This window comes from Triticum aestivum, chromosome 7B, assembly GCF_018294505.1.
Source record: "Triticum aestivum cultivar Chinese Spring chromosome 7B, IWGSC CS RefSeq v2.1, whole genome shotgun sequence".
NCBI lineage: Eukaryota > Viridiplantae > Streptophyta > Magnoliopsida > Poales > Poaceae > Triticum > Triticum aestivum.
The window spans coordinates 200,386,902-200,405,033 of NC_057813.1; the positions used below are offsets into that span (position 1 = coordinate 200,386,902).

At 41.0% G+C, this 18,132-nt stretch overlaps 1 protein-coding gene across 1 annotated transcript; it reads left to right on the top strand.

The window, feature by feature from the left end:
• Positions 1–11,757: 11,757 nt before the first annotated feature.
• Positions 11,758–14,635, top strand: LOC123161484 (uncharacterized protein YwbO). Its single transcript, XM_044579313.1, has 8 exons — positions 11,758–11,964; positions 12,591–12,735; positions 12,825–12,947; positions 13,029–13,072; positions 13,158–13,283; positions 14,060–14,144; positions 14,235–14,291; positions 14,387–14,635. The coding sequence occupies exons 1-8, from the start codon at positions 11,906–11,908 to the stop codon at positions 14,474–14,476; spliced, it is 729 nt and encodes a 242-aa protein (XP_044435248.1). The 5' UTR covers positions 11,758–11,905; the 3' UTR covers positions 14,477–14,635.
• Positions 14,636–18,132: the final 3,497 nt, after the last annotated feature.

Genomic DNA, 18,132 nt, shown 5'->3' on the forward strand with positions numbered 1-18,132 from the left:
ATCCAGACCCAACGGTCATGACAGCTCGGGTCAGGTTCGGGAAAGGTTTCGGACGCGCACGCGAGGGGATTGAGAAAGGTCAATGAAGAGGATGGGGCGAACCGGCAACTACGAACGGATGCGGGTTTTATAAAAATGGCGGCAACGAAGTGCCAATGCAATGCAAATGATGACATGATGAAATGCATGACATGAACAAAAGGCAAAAAAAAGACAAAAACCCAACCACGGAGGAAATAACATATCACATAGCCGGAAATGGCAAGAGTTGGAGTTACAATTATGGAAAGTTACATCCGGGGCGTTACAAGAATGCTCCATGAACTTAAGTTATATATTTTTGAGTATGAATAATACTATCATCTAAAGTGGGTTTGGAAGAGTGTCAACTTTAGGAATTAGTGATCCCACTATTCCGAATGAGAAGAATTTTGCTTATGTGGAGAGTAGAAAAATTTCTATGCTTGTAGATCATGAAAAGAATGCTTTATGTGATGGTTATATTGTTGAATTCATTAATGATTCTACTGAAAATTATTATGATGGAGTAATTTATGCTTGTAGGAGTTGCAATATTACCAAGTTTCCTCTCTATGTGCTTAAAGTTTTGAAGTTATACTTGTTTTGCCTTCCTATGCTAGTTGATTCTTGTTCCTATGAATTAGGTGCTCACAAAATCCCTAGGCATAGGAATTGGGTTAGATTTAAATGTGCTAGTCATATTCTTCATGATGCTCTCTCTATGTTTCAATTCTTTTCTTTTATGTGAGCATCATTGAAATAATCATGCCCAGCTAAAAGGCATTAAAGAAAAGCGCTTGTTGGGAGACAACCCAATATCTACCCTTGCTGTCTTTGTGTGTTTACATGATTAATCTACTGTAGTAATCATGTTTTATAGCTTTTTATTCAATAAATTGCCAAGTAAGACCTTCGGGAAACTTGGGTGAAAGTTAATGTGATCTTGCTGTAAAAAACAGAAACTTTGTGCTCACGGTATTAGCTGCCATTTTTTTTAGAGAAGAGTGATTTTGAGTTGATTCCTTTTGCACAAGATGAATAGACAAATTCCGCACGTCCACCAATTTATTTCATAATTTTTGCAGTAGTAGAAGTATGGTTGTTTCTCAGATCATTAAAGACTGTTCTGTTTCTGACAGATTCTGTTTTCATTGCATAGTTTGCTTGTTTTCTAGTTTCTATGGCTTATATTTCTCAATATATATTGTAGAAATGATATGGTACAGTAGGAATTGTGTGAGAAAAATTATGAACCTTGTCTTTGACATTACCAAAGTGAATGGTTTACTCTTTATAATACTAACATATCTCACGAAGTTCCGTTAAGTTTTGTGTGATTGAAGTTTTCAAGCTTTGGGTGAGATATTGATATGAGGAGAATAAGGAGCGGAAAGACCCTAAGCTTGGGGATGCCCAAGGCACACCAAGGTAATATTCAAGGAATACTCAAGCGCCTAAGCTTGGGGATGCCCCGGAAGGCATCCCCTCTTTCGTCTTCAAAACTATCGGTATACTTTACTCGGAGCTATATTTTTATTCTCACATGATATGTGTTTTGCTTGGAGCATATTTCAATTTTACTTTCTGTTTGAATAAAAGCATTGGATCTGAAATCTTGAATGAAAAATAATCCTCCCATGGCTAGTTAATTATTTGACTACTCAGTGTTCTTCACTTATATCTATTTGGGGTAGTTTCATTTACTCACGTGTTTCACGTATAAACTATGAGTGAATGGTTGAATGAATTGAATATCATAAATCTGAATTTATATACGTTTCATATGCTTATACCATGGGGAGTAATGACTTCACACAGAATAAGTGTAGGTAGTAAACTTATTGAAAGTTAGCAAACGCAGAATTGGTCACTTGAACAATTCATGAAAGAATATTGAAGGAAGAGAAATTTCACATATAAATATACTATATTGGACATCTTTTGTAATTGTGAGCACTTATTAAAATATGACATGCTAAAAAGTTGATGTTGGACAAGGAAGACAACTTAATGGGTTATGTTTTCCTATATCCGAAACATTATATTGTCTTGGATCATCCAACATGTTGGGCTTGCCTTTCCCTCTCATGCTAGCCAAATTCTTTGCACCAAGTAGAAATACTACTTGTGCTTCCAAACATCCCTTAAACTAGTTTTGCCATGAGAGTCCACCATACCTACCTATGGATTGAGTAAGATCTTTCAAGTAAGTTGTCATCGGTGCATGCAATAAAAATTTCTCTCTAAATATGTATGATCTATTAGTGCAAAGAAAATAAGCTTTATATGAACTTGTGATAGGGAAGAAATAAAAGCGATGGACTGCATAATAAAGGTCTCTATCACAAGAGGCAATATAAAGTGACGTTCTTTTACCTTAAGATTTTGTGCATCCAACCTTAAAAGCACATGACAACCTCTGCTTCCCTCTGCGAAGGGCCTATCTTTTATTCTTGTCTTTTACCTTATACAAGAGTCATGGTGATCTTCACCTTTCCTTTTTACATTTTATCCTTTGGCAAGCACATTGTGTTGGAAAGATCCTGATATATATATCCAATTGGATGTAAGTTATCATGAACTATTATTGTTGACTTTACCCTCGAGGTAAAAGGTTGGGAGGAGAATCTATAAGCCCCTATCTTTCTGTGTGTCCGATTAAAACTTTAAACCCATAAATATGACGTGAGTGTTAGCAATTGTGAAAGATTAAATGATAGTTGAGTATGTGGAGTTTGCTGAATCAAAGCTCTGACATAGACCCTTCCTGAAAATAAGATGAATTGCAATTGTTTGATGACTGAGAATATAGTTTGTTAGTTCTAAGAAAGTTTATGATCTATACTTTAACATGTGAATAGCTTGTTACTTGATCATGAAAAGTTTTATGAGATGAGCTACTGTTATGGCATATAATGATGCAAGCTTTGACACTGATCCGGATGACTCTAAGTCGCAAACCAGATACGTATTTTTATTGAATGGAGGAGCTGTCAGTTGGTGTAGTTCCAAACAGAGCGTCGTGGCGGGATCTACGTGTGAATCAGAGAACATTGCTGCTTCGGAAGAAGCAAATGAAGGAGTTTGGATGAAGGAGTTCATATCCGATCTAGGTGTCATACCTAGTGCATCGGGTCCAATGAAAATCTTTTGTGACAATACTGGTGCAATTGCCTTGGCAAAGGAATGCAGATTTCACAAGAGAATCAAGCACATCAAGAGACGCTTCAATTACATCCGTCATCAAGTGTCGGAGGGGGACATAGGGATTTGCAAGATACACACGGATTTGAATGTTGCAAACCCGTTGACTAAGCCTCTTCCACGAGCAAAACATGATCAGCACCAAAGCTCCATGGGTGTTAGAATCATTACTATGTAATCTAGATTACTGACTCTAGTGCAAGTGGGACATTGAAGGAAATATGCCCTAGAGGCAATAATAAAGTTATTATTTATTTCCTTAATTCATGATAAATTTTTATTATTCATGCTAGAATTGTATTAATCGGAAACTTAGTACATGTGTGAATACATAGACAAAACATATAGTCCCTAGTATGCCTCTACTTGACTAGCTCGTTAATCAAAGATGGTTATGTTTCCTAACCATAGACATGTGTTGTCATTTGATGGACGGGATCAGATCATTAGGAGAATGATGTGATGGACATGACCCATCCGTTAGCTTAGCATTATGATTGTTACAATTTTATTATTGCTACTACTTTCTTCATGACTTATACAAGTTCCTCAAACTATGAGATTATGCAACTCCCGAATACCGGAGGAACACTTTGTGTGCTACCAAACGTCACAACGTAAAAGGGTGATTTTAAAGGTGCTCTACAGGTGTCTCTGAAGGTGTTTGTTGGGTTGGCATAGATCGAGATTAGGATTTGTCACTCCGTGTTTCGGAGAGGTGTCTCTGGGCCCTCTCAGTAATACTCATCACTATAAGCCTTGCAAGCATTGTGACTAATGAGTTAGTTGCGGGATGAAGTATTACGGAACGAGTAAAGAGACTTGTCGGTAACGAGATTGAACTAGGCATGATGATACCGACGATCGAATCTTGGGCAAGTAACATACCGATGACAAAGGGAACAACGTATGTTGTTATGCAGTTTGACCAATAAAGATCTTCGTAGAATATGTAGGAACCAATATGAGCATCCAGGTTCCTCTATTGGTTATTGACCGGAGATGAGCCTCGGTCATGTCTACATAGTTCTCGAACCCGTAGGGTCTGCACGCTTAACGTTCAATGACGATTGGTATTATGAGTTTATGTGATTTGATGTACCGAAGGTTGTTCAGAGTCCCGGATGTGATCACGAACATGACGAGGAGTCTCGAAATGGACGATACATAAAGATTGATATATTGGACGGCTATGTTTGGACACCGGAAGTGTTCCGGAAAAGTTTCGGATAAAACCGGAGTACTGAGGGTTACGTGACCCCCCACCCCCGGGAAGCTATTGGGCCACATGGGCCTTAGTGGAGAAGAGAGAGGGCCAGCCAAGAGGTGGCACGTGGCCCCCTTACAAGGGGAGGGGCGGCACCCCCTCCTTCCTTCTCTCCTCCTCCTCCTTCCCCCTTCTCCTTGTGGGAATAGTAAAGGGGGGCGATTCCTACTTGGAGTAGGACTCCCCCCCCTTGGGCGCGCCACCCTTGGCCGGCCTCCTCCTCCCTCACTCCTTTATATACGGGGGAGGGGGCACCCCATAGACACATGAGTTGATCTTTCAGCCGTGTGCGGTGCCCCCCTCCACAGTTACACACCTCGGTCATATCGTCGTAGTGCTTAGGCGAAGCCCTATGCCGGTAACTTCATCATCACCGTCAGCACGCCGTAGTGCCGACGGAACTCTCCCTCGGCCTCAGCTGGATCTAGAGTCCGAGGGACGTCACCGAGATGAACGTGTGCAGATCGCGGAGGTGTCATGCGTTCGGTACTTGATCGGTTGGATCGCGAAGACGTTCGACTACATCAACCGCGTTACATAACGCTTCCTCTTTTGGTCTATGAGGGTTCGTGGACACACTCTCCCCCTCATTGCTATGCATCACCTAAATAGATCTTGCGTGATCGTAGAATTTTTTTTGAAATTACTGTGTTCCCCAACAGATTTGGTGGAGTCGGCTTTGACGAACTGACTACAAACGTGCAATAGCATTGCGCCTTAGCAATCGCTGAACCAATCTCCTGAGGTTACCGACGAAGGTCTATTCCTGCACGCAATCAAAGAATAAGCAAGAATATGATAACGCAATCTAAATATTGTAAATATATATGAAGTATTGATAAAGTTGGGATCCACATGCGGTCTTGGTCTGGTCGTTGGACAAACGAAGTACACGAAGTTGCAATGGCTAACTTTTAACTAAGCAAATCCCAAGGAAAAAAGATACAAGATTGATCTACTTATATAGGAGCAACGGGTGGCGGCCAAGGAGATGAGAGGACGTCACAAGACAGCCTAAAACTAACCCTAGGTCGTACAAGGCCAACTGACCCAAAGTGGAGGTGACACAACACCTTTGGAGTTGTAGTTTTACTCGGATTCGGCTGCAACGTTGGACTGTTTTGGCAATATCCATGCTCCGGGTGAATTTGAAGGTGAATCCAATTGGGTTGGAACGTGCACAAAATAAACTTTCCCACAAAAAAAGAATCACCCAATTCGGAGTCTGGATGCAAAAGTTGTTGGCGTTTTGAGTTAGGTATGTCTGTGCAGTTCGAATCTGAGTCCAGAATGTGGGGGAGGTCTTTATCTTCTCTTGGGCAAAAAATGACATGAGAGGACTTCTTGAACAACACCTAATCGTTTCATTTGATGCGAGAGGACTTATTGAACAAGAACTAATCATTTTATTTTCCTTTGTCTTCACACGTGGTTTGTACAAGTGTTCAACATTTCTGCATTTAGGCATGAAATAAAAACATGTGAATTATTTTTATTCAGATAACATAAATAAATTATGGCATAATTCTTATAAGAAATCACATCACAAATATGCATGTATGCAACATCTTTGGTCGTATCCAAGGTAGCGGTGTCCTCATCATCCTCCCTTTTTTGAAAACAAAGCTGTCCTCGGCGTTGCTTAGTCTGAAATATGTCTAACAAAAGAGATAAAGTGCACATGCTATATATGTATATGTCATCCATTTTTACTCCCCTCAGTTTTTGCACATGTGACACATTTATAAGTGAGTAACTTTCATATGTCGTTAAATATAAAGGCAAACTATTATCATAAGAAGTAGAAGGCATGAAAATATTACCACTTAGTTTGCACATATTAGTGAAGCTCTTATTCATATCAAAAGATTAACAATGTTCATCATTAAACCATCCCAACATTGATGAATAAACTTTAATAATTTTATAATTACATGCTACAACATGCTGAAATAAGTAAACATGCAACAAGTCATTCAACACAAAATCGTCACCAAGATTAGAGGTCATATCAAAATGATTTGCATTGGCACAATTATTTTCATTTCTTTCAAGCTAGCATGATCATCACTCGTGATGCAAATTTTATGCACAAAAAATCATTGTGTACGTCATAATCTCCAAAAAAAGTTAAAAGTAAAATTAGAGACGTAAACACTTTGCAATGATTTCAAACATGTGATTTCAATTATTTTGATTTTCGCATGTGACAAAGGCATGGGTGAATTCAAAACTACAGAATACAAAGAATTAGCATGCAACATTGTAGATAACATGTCCTCATGGCTAATCAATTGTACTTGATCCAAATCAGATTTATTCACCGAGTCACATGATTCTTTCATCAACAATTAATTCAATGGGTGCACTCAAAATTGTTGGTATTTTAGTTGTTTGATCACATGGCACATTCATAATAGTAGCATGATTCTCAAAAATAGGTGGTGTGACCAAATCAACAGGTAACTCAACACATGATGTATTCAAATCAACTAAGCATTTATCATCCTCATGTGAAGTTGTGTCATCAATGCCTTTATTGTTACCTTGTCGCAACGACTCAGATAATGTAGGTACGGACGATGGTAATGTACCATAGACTTGAGGTGATGTCGCGCTCACAATCTGAGGTGTGGCCGCTCTAGCAGGTGTATCGAGGGAGGATACAACCAGTGGTGGTAAGCATGAACTGAAATAGTAGTTGTCATAGTCTCCCAACGCATCTTCCTGCATTTGTGTCTCAAAGGTACAAGCACGAACATACATACTAGGAATGCAACGTGGAATATAATGAAATCATGCGCGAATGTCATGGTTCAAACCACGAAAAAATCTATTCTTTGTATCATTCTCAGATTCATCTATGTCACAATGATGCATGCAAGATTTGAACTCTTGGTAGTAAGCACTAACAGTGTTATTGCCTTGTTTTAAGTGTTCTAATTTGCGAAGCAATTCATGATGATAGTAAGCAGGAACAAATTGATGTCTTATTATAGCTTTCAAATCTTTCCAAGTTGTGGGTTGGTTATCAATGTTTTTCTTACGACACCCACTCCACCAACAGAAGCAAAACCAGTAAATGCTCGAGTGGCATCTCATACTCTCTCAAGTTCAGAAAAATCATGGTGACTAAAAACTTGTTCTACTTCAAGCTCCCAAGCTAGATAAATAGCAGGATTAAATCTACCCACAAATGACGGTAAAGAAATAACTTGACCATGCGTGTGTGTGTTGTTGCACCTCTCATGGTGGTGAAGATGGGGCTCGTCGATAGCTTGAATTTGAGTGCTTGTGGAGACAAAACAGACTTCTTATGAGGAAGATATGCCTGTTTTACAGAACACTGCGCAAAACAGATTTCAATCCGAATTGAGGTACGAGATTGAGTCTAGATAGATCCAAAATTTGTCTATTTTTCTTCTGTCTTTTTTTCTCACACTTTTCTTTACTTTCTTCTCTTACTCTTTTTACTCTCTCTCTCTCTCTCTCTCTCTCTCTCTCTCTTCTCTTCTCTTTCCAAAACAAACTAGATAAGATGCAAACTGGATCAGGCGAAGATGTGAACAACCCCAAGTGTGATTATGACAATAAATGATGGGGAGCAAGTGGTGGAAGCTGATGGATGGCAGTGGTCGACAATGGAAGGGATGATGATGCAGTGGCGACGCGACTAATGTGAACAGAACTCGAAACTTGAAAGGACCTAGATACTAAGTGTTGGAAATATGCCCTAGAGGCAATAATAAATTGGTTATTATCATATTTCCTTGTTCATGATAAATGATTATTATTCATACTAGAATTATATTGACCAAAAACTTAAATACATGTGTGAATACATAGACAACACAGTGTCCCTAGAAAGCCTCTACTAGACTAGCTCGTTGATCAAAGATGGTTAAGGTTTCCTAACAATAGACATGAGTTGTATTTTGATAACGGGCACATCATTAGGAGAATGATATGATGGACAGACCCAACCGTAAGTTTAGCATCAGATCGTTCAGTTATTTTGCTACAGCTTTCTTCATGTCAAGTACCAGTTCCTTAGAGCATGAGATCATGCCACTCCTGGATACTAGAAGAATAGTTTGTGTGCTATCAAACTTCACTTCATAACTAGGTGATCATATAGATGCTCTACGGGTCCGAACATGTTTGCTGGGTTGCATGGATTGAGACTGGGATTTGTCATTCCGTGTGAAGGAGAGATATCTCTGGGCCCTCTCGGTAAGACAACATCACAAGAAGCTTGCAAGTATGTGACTAATGAGTTTAGTCACAGGATCTTGTATTATGGAACGAGTAAAGAGACTTCCGGTAACGAGATTGAACTAGAGATACCGACGATAGAATCTCGGGCAAGTAACATATCACCGGACAAAGGAAATTGTATACGGGATTAACTGAATCCTTGACATCATAGTTCAACTAATAATGATCTTCGTGGAATGTAGCAACCAATATGGGCATCCAGGTCCCGTTATTGGTATTGGTTATTGATCGATATGGGCACTAGATCGGATTGGATCGTGATTGGATCGTGAAGAGCACGACTACATCAACCGCGTTACGGCACTAACACTTTCGGTCTACAAGGTATCTAGACACACTCCCCTCTCGTAGATATGCATCTCCTAGATTAGATCTTGGGCGTTTCATAGGAATTTTTTTAATTTTCATGCAACGTTCCCCATCAATAAGACCAGCAACTCGACACAATGATGCAACCGATAATTCAACTATGCAAGCACAGAAAACAAAATTACAAAGGCTCAGACTAGCTTGGACAAAGGATGAACAAATCTAACTTATGTTTTGTGGCTTTTTTTGAACAATAGGTAAGAAAATAAAATCTAATATAGGGATAACTGGAAATTCTCACCGAGCAATCTGAAAACTGATACCACTTAATAGAGTCAAGGGTCTCGATCTTTCGGTGAGATGATAACTATCGATTTGGTGGAGAACGACTTTGACGATCCGACTACAAACATGCACGCCGTTGTCCCTTTACAATCGCTAAACCAATCTCCGGGAGGTTACTGACGATGTCGGAAGCACGATCAGCCTAACCACGAAGGTCTATTCCTGCATGCAATCGAAGAACAAGCAAGAATATGATAAAAGCAATCTGAATATTGCAAATATAAATGAAGTATTGATAAAAGTGGGGTTCTAAAAGCGGTCTTAGACTAGTCATTGGACACAAACAAAGTACATGAAGTTGCAATAATGGCTAACTTTTAACTAAATAAAACCCAAGGCAAAAGCTACTAGATTGGTATACTTATATAGAAGCAAGGGGTGGCGGCCAAGGAGGTGGGAGGACGTCCCAAGGCAGCCTAAAACTAATCCTAGGTTGTACAAGGTCCATGAGTCCAAGTGGAGGTGACGCAACACCTTTGGACTTGTAGTTTGACTCAGATTCTATTGCAGTGTCGGACTATTTCGGCGATATCTCCATGCTCCGGATGAATTTGAAGGTGAATCCAATTGGGTTGAAAAGTGCACGAGATAAGCTTTCCTACAAAAAGGATTCACCCAATTTGGAGTCCAAGATGCAAAAGTTGTAAGCATCTGAAGTCAGGTATGCGAAAAGTCCATTCTGCACCCGAGCTCATATGCTCCCGCATGAACAGTAAAATAGAAAAAAATCAAAAAAAATTCAAAAAATTCCAATTTTTTTGAGAGAAACATTGACAAAAGTTCTAAGTGCCTGCAAAAATTCATCATGAAATCACATTCCTGTAAGGCGTGGCAAAAAAAACAAATTCAGTGCTTCAAAATGCGTTTGAAAGTAGCTTTTTCAGAGTACTATTTTTGTTTTTTTTTGCCACGCCTTCTAGGAATGTGATTTCATGACGAATTTTTGCAGGCACTTAGAACTTTTGTCAATGTTTCTCTCAAAAAAATTTGGAATTTTTTGAATTTTTTTTCGATTTTACTGTTCATGCGGGAGCATATGAGCTCGGGTGCAGATTAGCCGCGTCCGTCAGGTATGTCTATGTAGTCTGAATGTGAGTCCACAACGTGGGAGAGTTGGTCTCTAACTTCTCTTGCTCCAAAAGTGACGTGAGAAAACTTCTTAAACAACACTTAATCATCTCCTTTTTTGTTTATCTTCACAAGTGGTTTGTACAAGTGTCCAATGCACCCCCAATTAGACATGACACAAAAGTCGGTGAAGTATTCTTGTCCTGAATAATATAAATAAATTATTGCATGGTTTGTATTAGAAATCACCTTACAAATATGCATGTATGCAATATTTTGGTCCTATCCAAGGTAGTCATGTCCTCATCAGATTGTTTTTACTAATTTTTTATTTTAATGTTCATCAGAGAGCATTTGAGCTTGGGATCAAAATAGGACTTTCGGGACAAGATCATATTTCTTTCCACTCTTCGCAAGGCGGCTAGGGCAAAGCCTTTCTCCTCTCAATCTTCATTGGTGAACCCGTGAATTCCCTCCCCTCTGCCTGCTGCTCAAGTGGTTGATGACGGTGAAGAGAATCCTGATGCCTCGGCTCCGTCTAGTAGATAGGTTGGGGTTTTAATACTCAATAGAGGCGGCGGTGGATGGTGGTACTTCTTATCTGAGTCAGTTTTCCAGGCTCCGATCCTTCTCAAGTTCATCAGTCGAGACGGATTAAACGGAGCTTTGGTGTATATTCATGTCAGCTCCTCGGGACGGCGAGGCGAGGTTAGGTTTTCTCATCATGTGTACGTAACGACGAGATTTGATGTCAGGTTCTTCATATCGATTCATTGTTCAACGACGATGATTACGGCTCCAGGATGCTCGTCATTATGGGTCGTGCACAAAGACTTTTCTGCTATCATCAATAAGTCGGCTCTCGTATGAGAACGACGGCGGCGGCACGTCAACGGCTCGTTCTGACGACGACAATGGTCATTTTGTGGTGCATGGTCCTCATTGTAATTTTTATCATGTTTCAAACGCTTTGTATTTCTGATGAACCTTTATACTCCCTCCGTTCGGAATTACTTGTCTCGAAAATGGATGTATCTAGAACTAAAATATGTCTAGATACATCCATTTCTGCGACAAGTAATTCCGAACGGAGGAAGTAGATCTCAGTCATTTTAAGGAAAAATATGAGGGAAAACACAGACTGGTGAGCAAAGAAAATTAGCGATTAATGATTGGTAGGAAAAAAAATGAGAAAAAAGAAATGTAGTTCACAATTCACAACAACCTCTCACTAATCTGATTCTGGAGCTGGCTTGTGAGCCAAACACGTGTTTACCGCTCAAAGTCCACGAGCAAACAACGCCAACCCTCCCTGTTCCTTCTGCCTACCTACCCCCACCTCCCCCTCACCTCACTAACAGATACCAAATCGTACCCAGATCACAAGTGAAGGGGCGGAATTTTCTCACTTGTATGCCAAGTCGCCTCCTCCCGATCCGCGTCCCCTCCCTCGCCAAGCCCACAGCTCTCAGGTTCAGAATCCTCTCCATCTTCTTTCATAATGTATTATGTATGCAGTAGTACTCGTCTCTTTCCGGTTAATCATCATGCGGATTTGCTCCAAGAAAAAAAAAATCGACTGTACTTTCTTTGGGGACGGCATGGATGGGTGATGCAAGAACTCTGCCTCTAGGCGAAGCGCAATTCCTGGTTGTTGTTATTTGAGGATGCGAAAAGTGGAGTGCAATTTGCCTTGAAACTGTAGCTCGGATTTTTTTTTCCGGCAGCTGCACTGGGTGGGGAGAACGCCATTGAGGTTTAATTGGAGCTATAGTCAATTAGATTTCAATAAGTGAAACGAGCGTGATGATAGATCCCCATTTCCTATTCGAACGCCACCGGATGCCCAAGAAGGGATTCATGGAGTGGAAATCTTAAAAGCAATTTGATAAAGAGTCAAAACTCTTTCTTCAGGAAGACCACTGAAACAAAGCCCTCGCAATGTTTTTGCACCTTCTCAGCTTTCAGAAATTCAGCTTTTTCTTGAAAGAAGATGCCCCTCAACACTCAGATTTCTTGAAGTGGACTAATCTGTCGGTGCTTTCTTGGAGGCGAAATTACGAGCCAATTTGATGATAACTTCTTTGTTCAATTGTAGATTTGCTAAACATATGGCTTCAAATACTGGCAAGAAGCTCATTCAGATCGACGTGAGCTCAGATACAGTGTGCCCTTGGTGCTTTGTTGGGAAAAAGAATCTTGAGAAAGCTATGGAGCAAACCATGGACAAGTTCGATTTCGAGGTTTCACTTCAATAAATCACTAGCATGATCTAACTTTACAATTCTTATCAGCACGGTGTAATGCTAGTGTGACTGTCTCTGCTTTATAGGTTCGTTGGCATCCATTTTTTTTGAACCCTGATGCACCTAAGGAAGGTGTCAAGAAATCTGATTTCTACAAGACCAAGTTTGGCCCTGTGCAGTTTGAGCGTGCAACTGCTCGCATGAGAGAGGTCCTCTCATTCAACTTGACCATGTTGTTTATTCACATGGCATATAATGTGTACTTAGCTCTTGCCGTCCTATTTTTGCAGATGTTCCGAGGACTTGGCTTTGAATATGACATGTCAGGACTCACGTAAGTGAATCGGTTCTAAACTGCTCCATACACCTACATTATGTCTATGGGTCTTCAGTGCACTGACTTAAAGATTGTAATGCAGCGGGAATACAATGGACAGCCATAGGCTCATAACACTTGCCGGACACCAAGGCTACGATAAACAAAATGCTCTTGTAGACGAATTATTCGTCAGTTATTTTTGCCAAGGAAAATATATTGGTGATAGGTGAGTACATGTTAAACTCCATGAGTATGACCATTGTTGCTTCTTCAATTTTTGTTATTACCTTAATCCTACAGTTTATGTATTTTATATTTGCAATAAATCTGTGTTGACCTGTTGGTATCCTTTGTGTATAACAACTGCTTTTGGTACTGACACTGTGCATATTCTGTGTTTGTAATGGCACAAGACTTGGAATCATTTTAGAGCCCCGTTATTCCTCTGCGAGAAACTGTATTGTAACCTAGACATTTCATTGCACTAGCTAAATGAACATACCGGGGGTTTCTGCGAGCAAAATAAATATATAATATTAAGAATACACCTTCGCATGTGACAACTATTGAGGTGAAATTGTGCTACAAGTCCTGTGCCAGATACAATCTCCTTTAACACATGGTTTTTGATGACCATTTTCTACTCTAGATGTGAGTTACTCATAATGAGGCAAAAGCAAATAACGCGTGCCCGTTTTAATTTTTATTTGTTACATGTGCTGCATCATTCTGTTTTTTGTATTGACAAACAAAAAATCGCCATTCACTGTCTTCATGCTGCACCACACCTCTGAATAGAATTATAGCATCTGAAAACAACAGAGGAAAAAATTGCGAATTAAAACTGTCCCAGGCTACCAGAGTAAGCTGTTCGTTGCTTCATTTACTCGAGGAAACGTATACCTCTAATCAACTTGCCGCACTTTCTTTACCTCAAACTTTTTTCTATGTTGACCACTGTTGTCTTCAGTCTTAAGAAATTCATTTTCCAAATCTGTGAAGGCAAGTTCTTATGGATGCTGCAAGAAAGGTGGGCATAGAAGGAGCAGAAGAACTTTTGCTGGACCCTAGCAAAGGAGTCGATGAGGTATGTTTTCCACTGACCGTTGCTCCTGGTGGCCATCGTTATTTTGGGAAAAAGGCTGCAGCTTCTTAATCCGTTTTCTGGTGGTACAAGGTTAAGGAAGAACTCAACAAGTACTCTTCTGGCATTTCTGGAGTCCCTCACTTTGTGGTATGAATATTAATTACTTTATTGTTAGTGTCCCTTTTGCCTCTTATCCAATTAAGTGACTTGTGCATGATATCTTTTTGTGCTGTTTATTTCAGATCAATGGAAAATATCAACTCAGTGGTGGTCAGCCTCCAAACATATTCATGAGGGCGTTCGAGACTGCTGCCAAAGATGCAGCTGAATGATTGTTCAAGGAACTTCTTTACGGATTATACTTCTATATGTACAAAAATAGAAAACTATTGTGGTAAAAAGGAATAAAGGATGGCTTGCAAAAAGGAACAACAAAAGTTACAAGTCATTTATGGCTTCATTATGAAAAAGATTATTTGTGAATCCTACTATATTTGCAGTAATTCTGACGTGATAATTGGAGAAATAGATTAGGAAGGCTTTTAGCATACCATGCCACTCGGGCACATAAGTAACCATGTCCGCAAGGCACGTGAGAAGTCGCAAGGAGGTGAAAAATAATTTATACAAATTAGCAATTGTTTGTATATTTACACTCCGTTTGTAGTTTGCTGAATTGTGTCATGTTGTGCCTATATTATAAGATGATATACTCCCTCCGTTCCTAAATATTTGTCTTTCTAGATATTTCAACAAGTGACTACATACAGAGCAAAATGAGTGAATCTACACTTTAAAATATGTCTACATACATCCGTATGTGGTAGTCATTTGAAATGTCTAGAAAGACAAATATTTAGGAACGGAGGGAGTAGAAAATTAGACACAAAGTAAGCAAAAACTGGTTTAGTAAACAAGATTATCACAATTCATCAGTGTCTTAACCTAAACTGAAATGTGGAACAGAAAATTTATACTAAGCGGAGAAATCAGAGGTTTGCACAACAAAATCAAAGAATCACAGAACTGAACAGATGACAGCTATACCTATCCTAAGAGCATGAAATTGGAAAGGTAAAGCTCTGGCATACGAGCATTAAGTATTTTTCCTGTTGCGATACAAAAATCCAAATAGCGAACGACAGGCCTAGCAAAGTGGCAGAGGCTCTCCACTTGTGGCCTAAAGGTCTTGGGTCCGAATCAGTCTCATTGCAGAATTATTATGCAAGGGTAAGGCTGTCTAGTAATTCCGAAATTCCCTTCCCTAGACGGTTAGACCCCATCTTGTGCGTCCCATTCTTTCGATAAAATCCAAATAGCAGAGGAAAATGATATCAGAGTCTGAACGGTTGAAATCTATCAGAAATTAGTGAAGACATTATGTAATTAGCACCATAATTTTACAACCAAGTGACATAAGTTTTGGTATACCAGCCATAGTGTTTTCCTTGTTTGCATGGAAGATCCGAATAGCACAGAAAATGAGGCCAGGACATGAAATATGGAAATTCGTCCGGCAATTAGTGAAGAAATCATCTAATTAGCACCATGATTTTGTAATCAAGTGATCACTTACTCGTATGCATACCAAGTATCTACTTAATTACAACTAAGAGACACCTTCCAAAGCAACTGTGTCTCTTTCCACGGTTGGCTGAACCGATCAAGCTTTTCCTTCCCCATCAAGCCAAGTGCCAAGTTGTGTCGTTGTCACCAATTAGCTGAACATGTACGTAAGAGTTTCAGCTTCACTGCCGGCCTGGAACATTCTTGATGTATGAATTACAACAATTTGGAATCAACAACAAATCTACGATTCCCATATACTCCCTCCGTTCCTAAATATTTGTCTTTAGGACCGGGTGGCAGCAGGGTTCCCTGTCGTGGCGCGGGCGGGCGGCTGGACGGCGGCGGCGGCGTTGGCGGTGGGGCGGCGCTGCGGTGGGTCCTGGCAGCGGTGCTCGGCCCAGATCTGGGCCCTACGGGCCCCATCTGGGCCTGGGCGGGCCGGCGGCGGGGCTGATCCGTGGCGACTCTTCCGAGAGGCGGGGGAGCAGCGCTGAGCGGCGAGGTGTTGGCGGCGCCGGCGCCAGCCTGCTGCAGCATGGCCAGCGGGGCTTAGCAGGCCCGTTGAGGGCCTGGCCGGGCCTGGGGTGGCCTGGTTTGCCCCGCTGCCGTGTCCGGACGGCAACCACGACTGTGTCGGAGGTGCGGACCTCTCGCACGACGGCGGAGGAGGAGGTTCCCTCCCGCTCGGCCTTGGCGTTGCTGCTCCTGTCGCTTGGCTCTTCTCTCCGGCCTTCTTGGCCTCGTGTTGGTGCTCGTAGTGAGACAGCTTGGGTGGCGGCGCATCCGCAATGGCGCATGGTGTTGGGCGGTGGTTTGGTTGGTCGGCTCCGGTTGGGCGGTGGAGTTGGTGTGCGGGAGAAATCCTTGCCGGTTCGGCCGGCTCCGATGCGGTGACACCGACGGGTGCCACCTTTCCTTCTTGGAGGGTGTCGGTGGTAGCCATCCTCCACTTCCCTCCGCGTACCGGGGGAAACCCTAGGACTCGTCCGGGCGGCAGCGTCGTCGGCGTCGCATTCCTTCTTGAAGGTGCCGCTTGGTACGCGGCAGATAGGAGCCTCGGGCGGTGGTGGTGTGTCTCCGGTGGGCGCAGCGGTGGCGGTTCATCCATGCTTTGTCGAACTGCCGTTGTTGGCATTCTTTTCTTTTTCTTTTTTGGGCTTGTTGTGCTACTCGCCCCAGCAATGCTATGTGTATGGTGTTCGTTGCTTTGGAATACAAAGCGGGGGAAACCCTTTTTCGGTAAAATATTTGTCTTTCTAGACATTTAAAATGGTTACAACATATGGATGTATGCAGACACATTTTAGAGTGTGGATTCACTCACTTTGCTTCGTATGTAGTCACTTGTTGAAATATCCAGAAAGACAAATATTTAGGAACGGAGGGAGTATAAATGAATTTGGGGTATTGCATAGCATCAACAAGAGCATATAATTTCTACTCCCTCCGTTCCTAAATATTTGTCTTTCTAGAGATTTCAACAAGTGACTACATACGAAGCAAAATGAGTAAACCTACACTTTAAAATATGTCTACATACATCCGTATGTTGTAACCATTTGAAATGTCTAGGAAGACAAATATTTAGGAACGGAGGGAGTAGGATAGTGGTGTTTACATGCATGGACCTGGTTTAAGCAGAGGGCTCACTTTTTTTTTTTTTTTTGACATCAAGCAGAGGGCTCACTTGTTTTTTACATGAACAGCTTTCAGCGCTGGCGGACTTTGCCTCTATGGGCAAACAGCCAAAACAAAAGCTTCAGGTTATAGTGCTGCCTGTAAATGACTCCTAGATACACGCTGAGACTCTACTCCAAAATGTTCAGCAGTCTTAAAAGTAGCTTCAATGTGAAAAGTGAAAATCATTTGATGAATAGACAAAACCAAAACACAGAATATACCAAATGCTCGGAAATTTTCTCTCTTACATACTCCATGCCTTTTTTGGTATTTATGAAATCTTTTTTGACAAGGACATCGCGCCTTGTTTGGTATTTCTTAAATCTTTTGTGATAAGGACAACCGAGGCACAGCCTATTTAGGTTCAGAAGGTCAAAATAGATCTTCATACTACAACCCTAAAATCACAAGCATTAATCACAATACAATGCACAAGGTTCAGTGCAGCTCAGTGTGGTAGCTCCCGCACTGGTTCCGGCAGATGCAGATCAACAAATCACAAAGTACTTATCACAAAGCATACATAGAAACATTCAGCGCTACTTCTCTCTATTCTAGTACGCACACCTGATGGTGGTCGGCAGAAATGGTCCAACCAAACGGAGTTTCGATGATCCACGCGTAATACTAAAATCAGCCTTAATATAATAGGCAAGTCTCTGTCAATTATATATCGGTTAGAATGAAACTGTAAGCCATACTACCAGTTGAACTGTAAATGATAAAGTCGGGGCCAACA